Raw genomic sequence first — 9,965 nt, 5'->3', positions numbered from 1 at the left:
GCAACGACATCCTCCGAGCCACTACGTCGTCTCCGCCGGCTCCTACCTCGTCTACCTCACCATCTACCTCGTCGACTCGCGGCCGCTCGACGTCCACCGCCATCGCTTCATCGTCGCCCGCCGCGGCCCGCCGGCCACGGCGTGTGAGGAACTGGTCCGTCGGACACCGCCGTGCCGGCCGGGACTGCCGACGAGCCTGTCTCCGTGTAATTTCCCTCCGATCGCCGATCCGTGGCCGATCCTTTTGCTCCTTTTGCCGATCAACCGGCCGTACTTGTAGCGCGGGACGGCGATTTGTTTGAATTTAAACTCTATCCGCCGAACTCCGGGTGGACGACTGGAAATATGGTACTCCCCACGCCTTAATTTCGTCCAATCCGGCGGTAGTTTCGTCCGGATTTGGGCGTGGGGAGCGCCAACGAGTAGGGATGCTCTTACTCTCACAAAGTGCCTATGAGCACGTGCTAGAGCTGACTCTTGCATGAGAGCCCACTCCTCTTCTTTCTCCTCCTCTCTCTCCTCCAACTAAGCATGAATATATTATTTTAACCCTTATAGTTAGCTGACTAGGATTTATTATACTTGCTCTGAGAGCCCACTCCTCTCTCTCCTCCTCTCTCTCATCCAATTAAGCATGAATATATTATTTAAATCTTATAGTCAGCTGACTAGAACTTATTATACTTGCTCTAAGACCGAAATAGTAGGAAGCAAATGAGCAACAGGATGCCATTTTTCTACTCCCAATTAATTACTGCCAAAAAATGCGGACGCGCTCCCACTTCTGTGCCGCTAATCTCGGCTACGATGGCACCTAAATCTCCACTTACCAGTAAATCTGATTTGTCCAATCTCCTCTGCTACCAGCAGCGTGCCACGTAGCCGTGTGCAGCTTGCGAGGTGCGCCGCTGTCCCATGACAGGCGCCGCTGCCTACAAAAGAAACGCACGCCGGGCGCGCAGCCCAACACCGGCCGGCGAAAAGGTTCGGTCGCCTTGCCAAGTGTTGTCACCTTGCTGCTCATGCTCCATGTTCTTCCCGAACCCTCCACCGCCTCGTTAATACACTACCGTCCCGGGCGGCGGCCCTAGCTCGGCAACGGCAGCGCAGCCATTAAATTCTTTCCCGAGAGATTTCGTGGAGTAGGATAGGAGTAACTCCGATCCAGCGCGTGCGTGTGTGTGTGGTGTTTGTTGGTCGGCGGCGATGGACCAGGCGCAGCGCGAGAGCAGCCTGAGGTCCTACGGGTCGGCCAGGTCGCTGTCCCGGTCGGGCGAGCAGGACCTGCTGTCGGACCCCGGCGAGCGGCGGGAGGTGGTCGTCAAGATCGACGGCAACGGCAACAGCCCCGCTCCCTTCTCCATCTCCGGCCCCGGCGCCACGGCGGCGGCGGGGAATGCGACCTCGAACGCCGCCACCTCGACGAAGCCGAGCAGGAAGCTCTCGAGCGCCGGCAGCTCGCCCACCAAGGGGTGGGACGACGGGACATACGACTTCTGGAAGAACGAGGGCGGCGGGAAAGGGGGCGCCCCCGCGCGCCGCGTCGAGGACTTCAGCTTCAAGAACCGCCCGGCGAAGCCGCCGCCGTCGTCGCCGCCGCTGTCCCCCTCGCTCGCGCCAACACAGCCCAACGCCGCCGCCGCCGCCGCGGCGGAGGGCGGCGGCGAGGACCCGCCCACGCGCCTCATCGGGAACTTCCTCCGCAAGCAGATGGCGTCCGGCGCCGAGCTCTCGCTCGACCTCGACCTGGAGATGGAGGAGGACATCGGGCGCTCGTCCTCGCAGCCGTCCATGTCCCGCGACCGGGAGGCCGCGCGCGTCTCCTTCAAGGACCACAAGAGCTCCTCCTCGTCGTCTTCCTCCGACTCCGACGACGCCGGCGGCCGCCGCCGCAGCCGCGGGCGCGCCGCGGATGACAGGGAGGTGATACGCGGCCCCAACACGTCCACCCCGGCCGGAGCGGGGCCGCTGCTGCGCGCCAAGACGCGGTCCCGGCTCATGGACCCGCCGCCGCAGTCGCCGGTCTCGGCGCGCGCCGTCGACGAGGAGCCGCGCAAGTCTTCCGCCCTGCGGCCGCCCAAGTCCGGCCAGTTCCCGTCGGGGCGCATGACCGGCAAGTCCGGGCAGTTCCCTTCGGGGCGCAAGACCGGCAACAAGTCCGGCGCCGTCGGCAAGTCGGGCCCCATGGAGGAGGAGGAGGACGACCCCTTCATCGACGACGACATCCCCGACGACTTCAAGCGCGGGAAGCTGGACACGCTCACCATACTGCAGTGGATCAGCCTGGTGCTCATCATCGGGGCGCTGGTCTGCAGCCTCACCATCAAGAGGCTGGCCAGCAAGAAGCTCTGGGAGCTGCACCTATGGAAGTGGGAGCTCCTCGTCTTCGTGCTCATCTGCGGCCGCCTCGTCTCCGGCTGGGTCATCCGGATCGCCGTCTTCTGCGTCGAGCGCAACTTCGTGCTGCGGAAGCGCGTGCTCTACTTCGTCTACGGCGTCCGCGGCGCCGTGCAGAACGCGCTCTGGCTCGGCCTGGTGCTCGCATCCTGGCACTTCCTCTTCGACGAGAACGTCCCGACCAAAACGCTGGTGCTGCCCTATGTCACAAAGATACTCTTCTGCTTGCTCGTCGCCACGCTCATCCGGCTTGTCAAGACGCTGCTGCTCAAGGTGCTGGCTTCCTCCTTCCATGTCTCCACATACTTTGATCGGATTCAAGAGGCATTGTTCAACCAATATGTCGTCGAGACGCTCTCCGGGCCGCAGCTAGTCGACGAGGACTACGTGCTCGCCGAGGTGCGTGAGCTCCAGCGCGCAGGCGCAACCATCCCGAAAGAGCTCCATGCCGCCTTGCCAGCCAAGAACCTATCAGGGCAGAGGAGCATCCGGATCTCGGGTTTGATTTCTAAAGGAGAAGGAAGCAGTCAGCTGTCAAAGGAGAAAAAACAGCGTGAGCTTGATGAAGGGATCACCATTGACAAGCTCCATAGGCTCAATCAGAAGAACGTTTCAGCGTGGAACATGAAGAGGCTGATGAAGATTGTTCGGTTTGGGACGCTCACCACAATGGATGAGCAGATTCAGCAGGCAACAGGAGATGGGGATGAGTCTGGGACACAGATTCGCAGTGAGTATGAGGCGCAAGTGGCCGCCAAGAAGATCTTCCAGAATGTAGCCAAGCCTGGATCCAAGTAAGCATTTCTTTGCAGTCTTTGATAGTCATCCTTATCATTCAGTTATAAGTTACAATTTCTTAAATTCCTATTTTCTAAATTCTAGATCAGATAGATAACCCTTAGACTTATTGTACTGCACTGCTTTGTTTAATTTCCATTGCAAAGAGGATGTTGGATTACAGAAATGAACAAGAATTCTTAACCAAAATGCCCTCGTTTTCAATATCAAATAGTAGTTCAAAGTATAGTGGCAAGTTCTCGATTCGTATCCTTGACCGTGAATGAATGAATAATGCAGGTACATATACTTGGCAGACCTGATGCGCTTCATGAGGCAGGAGGAAGCCATCAAAGCTATGCATCTTTTTGAAGGAGCACAGGAGCACTGTAGGGTCAGCAAGAGGTCTCTCAAGAACTGGGTGGTAATGATCTTGTTAAAGTAGTACTGTCTAACTTCCATTAAGCATTATCATTGACTTCCGACTTCAAGATACGTTTCCTAACATTGTCATATGGTTTCTTTTATAGGTGAACGCATTTAGAGAGCGCAAAGCTCTTGCCTTAACACTTAACGACACAAAAACCGCAGTTAACAAGCTCAGCCAGATGGGCAATGTTGTAGTTGGCCTCATTGTGTTTGCTCTCTGGCTTCTTATTCTTGGCATAGCGACGACGCATTTCTTCGTCTTCATCAGCTCGCAGCTTCTCGTGGCAGTCTTTGTGTTTGGGAATACCATGAAGACGATCTTTGAGGCCATTATTTTCTTGTTTGTGATGCATCCTTTCGACGTGGGTGACCGCTGTGAAATTGAAGAAGTACAGGTAATGATTGAATATCATTTCCGTGCTCCTTGTGTATTTTGAATTTAACATCTCCTTTGCGTCCGTTGGCTGAAGTTTAAGCGCTTGAATTTCAGGTCGTTGTGGAGGAGATGAACATCATGACAACTGTCTTTCTCCGATACGATAATCTAAAGATCTATTACCCAAACAGTGTACTGGCTACCAAGCCGATTTTCAATTTCTACAGGAGTCCTGATATGGGAGAAGGGGTCGACTTCTCTATTCATGTTGCCACACCTGTGGAAAAACTGGCCCTCATGAAGGAAAGAATATTACGGTGCGTATCTGTTCTTGTATATCTCAGCTACTTGTCGGATTTAGTTTGCGGGCATTTTGGTTGATGTGTAAGCATATCTGCATTTCCAATTTGTAGTGCCGTTTGCTACTGATGTTACCACATCGAACTAACCAATTCTTTCGCTTATGGCTGCAGTTACATTGACTCCAAGAAGGAACATTGGTACCCCGGCGCCATGGTTGTCCTACGAGACGTTGACGACACCAACAAGCTGAAAGTATCCATCTGGCTCCGACACACGCTCAACTTCCAGGACATGGGGATGAGATTCGTGAGGAGGGAGCTGGTGCTGCAGGAGATGATCAGGGTCCTGAAGGACCTCGACATCGAGTACCGGATGTTGCCACTTGACGTGAACGTGAGGAACGCTCCCCCTCTTCAGTCCACGAGGATGCCGACGACATGGAACTACTCCTGAAGCAGCTCCGGGTGCACCGAGAATAGCTTGTGAGAGACCGCAGATACAGGAGTTAGCTTCCTCGTCTTGTGGTGAGAGCTGCAGGAGCCTGGTACTAGCAGGTAGCAGATAGACGCATATAGAGTGAACATTGGTGCGGTCTGTAGTGAGTGTGCTATGTATTAGTATGAGAAGCTCTGGTACATTTGATGATAGGCATATACAGTGAACATTAGAAATGGTTGAAAGAAGTCACAGTTGTATAAAAGACAGGAATGCCGGCAATCTTTTTGTCTGAATCTTCTGGTGGTAGAACGAGACCAGAGTTTCAACCGTCTCCTCGCGTTGCGGTACGCCAGCCTCGGCCAGAGGCCGGAGCGTTTTGCCTCTTGCATGAAGCCTTATCCACGCGATCCTGACGCCGACTACTCGGCACGAGGGCGACGGGAGAGAGAATAAACACCTCTTCCTGCGAGCGCGACTGCGCTGCTGTGAAGTCGCGTTCGTGGCCGTTTGCGTCAGGCCGTGTGATGCATCTGATGCAAAGGCTCGGTCCGGCGCGAGCTGTTGTCTTGTGGTGCGCACTGAAGCACCATCGGCCACCGCCTGATTCCTACTTAGCGTCGTAATCGTGGGAATGATCGCAGCTGACATCGTGTGTAAAGTTACACGCTTAAATGAGAATTAGGGAAACTGTAGCTAGCAGATGCTTAAAATTACAGCCTTTTTTCTCTTCATAATATATGTGTGATATGAACTCCATTCCAATTTTGCATCAATATAATCCAAACTGCACAGGTTTGAGCATTACAAATTGCTGAACATGAAAAACATGTTTGAGCCAAAACATGAAAAACATGAAAATCCAAACATAAAAATATAGTCAAACACAAGAAATGTTCGAACCAAAACATGAACAAGCACCACCAGAGCTATAGCCAACGCAGTCATCAATCCTCCCGCATTTCTATGAGGACCGGCAGATGTGTCAACATAGTAATACTCATGGTCCAAACTCCTTGTTCCTCTCATCCTCTCGTATCGCGTTGTGGGGAATCGCAGAAGTCGTCGCAGTGCTTTCTAAGGTCTTCTTGTCCCAAAAGCGGGCAGAGCTTTACACAATTGCAATCTGAGTTTGTAACACACCAAAGGCTAACTCTATAGCTTCCCGACAAACTTCTTGAGCCTTGGGAGAGTGACTCTCTTCTTACATTGAGGGTTTGGAGTAAAAACGGTTACCATGTAAATGTCAATGGATAGATAGTGGCTCATATCAGAAGCATGGCCATTGACCGTTGAATTACATCTCTTTTCATCACGATATGCCAGCCTACCGAAAAGATATCTTTGCAGGACATTGTTGTTACTACAAGAGCCAAGGATCCCAAAGTAGCAAAGCCAAATCCACAAGTCCTCATAAACAACCGCTTCAAGTATGATACTAGTTTTCTTCAGAGAAATCCCAAGCTTAACTGGGGCATATCAGCCTGACACCAGAGAACAGCAATCTGTGCTGGTATCTCATACTGCAAAGCAAAGCTCTGTTACATCGCAGGACCACTCGCTCGCAAGCTCATAGGTTGTTTTACAGCAAAGAGACAGAGAGGATAGAGAGGAGCAGGAATGAGAGGGGAGGATTACATAGGCTAGCCACGGAGGATTTCATGCCAGATATCAAAAGCAGCCCTAGTTTCGACAGGGAAACGGCCGCGTCAGAGGGTTGCGTCATCGCGGGAAAGCTTGAGGAGCAGTGGCGTGGACGGCGGCGTGGCATCACTGTTTCCAGATAGAACACAAACCCGTTGTGAAATTTGGGATTTTCTCTGAAATAGTGTCACTCTCAGTCATTTCAGGAAGTTAGAGCTTCACGTCGATTCAACTCCAACATCAGCAGTTGTGAATCTTTCTTCAGGACAATGTGGATGGCTCCAAATATTCAGCTATCCTGACGGCTTGGACTGCCGCACTGAATTCTGCATGGAATGCATCAGAAACATACTCACTCCAGCCCGCGGTTGCCGCCACAACTGCGCCTCAATGATCTCGAGCCACAACGCCCCAGCCTGCATGGCTGTGTCCCGTGGTGAATGCTCCATAAATATTTAATTTTAGAACATCTTGCTCAGGTGCAGTCCAAGTGGTCTGCTCTCGAGTTTTGTCCTTCTCCTTCTTACCTAGAATCTCCATGTATTGAGCCACATAGCATCGCGTCTGATGCGCAGCGGCTGCAGCATCTAGTATTTTATCATCCTTTCATGGCAAACGGTTCACAAGTGTCATACAAACCATACACGCACACCGTCTAAGCAAGAAAAAGTTCGACCCAGCCTAGGTCCAGGAGACAAACTAACATAGAGATAAAGTGCTAAACGGATACAGACTCGTACACACCCAACCAAACTAGATAGATAGTAGAGCAAGTGCATGGTCGAGCCTCCGCTGGGGTCCTCCGCTACTCACCTCACAACCTTGCGTAGAGTCTCCTGACGTCGTCCACCGCCACGTCCAGCATCGTCTGGCCCTCTGTCTGACATACCCTCCAACATTGCATATGTGTCAACATTTGGTAAAAAATATCAGCTGGGTTCCCGATCATCCTTCCTTCAATGGTTAGTTTGTTTCGAATGGTCCACAAGGTCCAACATTGAGCTGCGAACGTAAACCAAACTATCCTACAAAGGGGGTCATACAGGTCCTGGACGATTGCAATGAACTCTCCCGGCCCAGTAGTGTTCCAGTCACAGTGTAGGAGTTCCCTAACTCCAGCCCACATCATTTTAGTGATGGGATAGGATAAGAAGATATGGTTGCAATCTTCAATCCCTTGGCAAAGTTCACACCTCCCATCCGAAGGTCCATGTCGCTTGGCGGCCTGCTCGCAAGAGGGTAGGCGTCCCAGGATCAGTTGCCACAGGAACACCCGGGCCTTGGGAGGAACCCTGGTGCGCCAAGATTCTTTCAAGCAGGTGACTGCCGCTCCCTGCGTCAGTGCAAGGTAGACCGATTTGGACGTGAAGATCCCGGAAGAATCGAGCGACTAGGAAACTTTATCCTCCTCGAGCCCAGGTTGCCAGCCCGTGGCTTCCCGGCACAGGTTGTCCCACTCGACAGCCTCTGCCAGACCAAACCGTCTCCTAAACTCAACCCCCCACACCTCGGGATTCCCTTCCCGTGGTTTAGCATCAAACACTGGGATCAACGGATCAGTGCAACAACTAAATAGGAGGGGGAATCTGGCCATGAAGGGTCCCCTACCCGTCCACTAGTCCAGCCAAAACTTAGTGCGTCCCCATTGCGCGCCTCGTGTTTGGCTCCCAACTTGAAGTGCCATTTAATATTTTGGATGGAATTCCAGAATTGGGAGCCCCTGGTTGGGACCCTATCATCAAAGAGATCCTGACCCATCAAGTATTTTGCACGGATGATGTCTGCCCATAGACCCTCAGCGTCTTGGTAGAGTTTCCAAATCCATTTGAGCATCAGAGCGATGTTCATAAGTTTGGTGTTGAGGATTCCAAACCCCCCAAACGCCTTTGGTTGCACACCGTAGCCCAGCCTACCATGTGATAGTGGCGTTTGTTGCCCACTCCCTCCCAGAAGAAGCGGGCTCTCGGCTTGTCCATGGCCTTATGGGTGTTGTCGAAGAGCAAATAGAGGCTCATGGCAAACAGAGGTAGGCTCGACAAGCAGGAATTGGTCAGCTCCAACCTACCTTCCGAGGCCAAGAATAGTACCTGCCACGGGTCAACCCTATGCCCAATCTTCTCTGGCAGAAGTTCCAGTCCGCTACCCTTAGCGCTCTGTCACAGATTGGTAGGCCCATGTATTTGATGGGGAACTCCCCCCGCTTGCAGTTAAGCATGCATGTCACCCGATGTTGGAGCTCCAAAGTGACCCCTGTCACCACCACTTCGCTCTTCTCGAAGTTGATTTTGAGCCCTGACATATTCTCAAAACACAACAGGATGGTCTTAAGGTTTGCAATCCCTAAGCATGTTGGTCTGATCAAGATCAGGGTGTCATCAGCGTATTGTAGATGTGTCACCCCCCTGGGATGAGGTGCGGGATAACCCCCTCAATGTGTCCCACCGTGCTAGCCTTAGCCAGAATGGCCGCTAGCCCATCTACAATGAAATCGAACAGAATCGGGGATAGTGGGTCACCCTGTCGCACTCCCCTGGCGTTGCGAAAGTACGAGCCAACCTCCCCATTCACGTTGATGGTAGTCTGGCCACCCTTGACTAGTTGCATCAATCGATGCACCACTCGTGCCGAGAACCCCTTACGGAGGAGAATCTCCTGGAGGAAATCCCAGCCGACTCTGTCGTAAGCCTTCTCAAAGTCTAGTTTGAGCAGCAGGTCCTCTTGCTTCCCAACTCGGAGTTCATGTGGAATCTCGTGAAGATCCAGCGCCCCCTCGTGCAAACATTTACCCTTGATGAATGCGGTCTGGCTCCGGTCGATCGTCCTATGAGCTAAAGGAGATAATCTAATCGCATAAGCCTTAGCCACAAATATAAAAATAACATTGATCAAAGCAATATGACGAAACTGTTTGATCCGCTTCGACCCTTTGACTTTCGGGATCAGAGATATGATCCCAAAGTTAAGGCGAGCAATGTCTACCCTCCCTAGGGAAAAGTTGTTTAGGAGTTGCAGGATAGGTCCTCTGAGGATTCCCCAGAATCGTTTGAAAAACAAGACCGTCAAGCCATCCGGGCCGGGCACCGAATCAGGCTTCATACTTGAGAGGACCTCATCCAACTCCTCAGCAGTGAAGGTGATTTCTAAGCCCCAGTTCTCCTTAGCCGAAACCTTATTTTCCTCGTCCCAGATATCGGGTCTGAGGGAGAAAAACCCTATCTCCCCCCATGGGACCCATGAGACCCTAACAGAATTGGTACACATGTTCCATTAGGGCCCGTGGCTCATCCACCTCACCCACCTCGGTGATGAGGCCTGGAATAGAGCACTTACGCTTGCGCCCATTCGCAATCGCGTGAAAGTATGTGGTGCAGGAGTCACCCTTCAGAGTCCATTGGGTTCTACTCCTCTGCCGCCAGTACTCGTCCTCGACCCGGTCCAGCGCCACAACCTGGTCCTCCAGAAAATAGTGGAGGGCCCATCCCTCCTCGCCTAGAACGTTGGCATCTGCCACCCGGTCTAGGTCCTCCACCTGGTGAAGCAGGTTAGCACGGAAATTCCTCTTATCCCTTCCCAAGTTGGCGCCCCACCCCTTGAGGAATTGGCG

At 52.7% G+C, this 9,965-nt stretch overlaps 1 protein-coding gene across 1 annotated transcript; it reads left to right on the top strand.

Moving 5' to 3' along the window:
- The first annotated feature begins 1,179 nt into the window (after window positions 1–1,179).
- On the top strand, window positions 1,180–4,996 carry LOC124692434 (mechanosensitive ion channel protein 6-like). Its single transcript, XM_047225810.1, has 5 exons — window positions 1,180–3,191; window positions 3,475–3,598; window positions 3,705–3,998; window positions 4,094–4,296; window positions 4,453–4,996. The coding sequence occupies exons 1-5, from the start codon at window positions 1,207–1,209 to the stop codon at window positions 4,733–4,735; spliced, it is 2,889 nt and encodes a 962-aa protein (XP_047081766.1). The 5' UTR covers window positions 1,180–1,206; the 3' UTR covers window positions 4,736–4,996.
- Window positions 4,997–9,965: the final 4,969 nt, after the last annotated feature.

Source organism: Lolium rigidum, chromosome 2, assembly GCF_022539505.1.
Source record: "Lolium rigidum isolate FL_2022 chromosome 2, APGP_CSIRO_Lrig_0.1, whole genome shotgun sequence".
In the NCBI taxonomy this organism is placed as follows: domain Eukaryota; kingdom Viridiplantae; phylum Streptophyta; class Magnoliopsida; order Poales; family Poaceae; genus Lolium; species Lolium rigidum.
The sequence above is the reverse complement of the archived record's forward strand: the minus strand, read 5'-3'. Positions and strand labels throughout refer to the sequence as shown.

What these genes read in the sequence shown, in the direction of transcription:
- LOC124692434 (XM_047225810.1), top strand. Translation starts at nt 1,207, where the DNA reads ATGGACCAGGCGCAGCGCGAGAGCAGCCTGAGGTCCTACGGGTCGGCC. An exon ending in GTAGCCAAGCCTGGATCCAA is followed by an intron (nt 3,192 to 3,474) that starts GTAAGCATTTCT and finishes TGAATAATGCAG; the next exon opens with GTACATATACTTGGCAGACC. An exon ending in ATGAAGGAAAGAATATTACG is followed by an intron (nt 4,297 to 4,452) that starts GTGCGTATCTGT and finishes TTATGGCTGCAG; the next exon opens with TTACATTGACTCCAAGAAGG.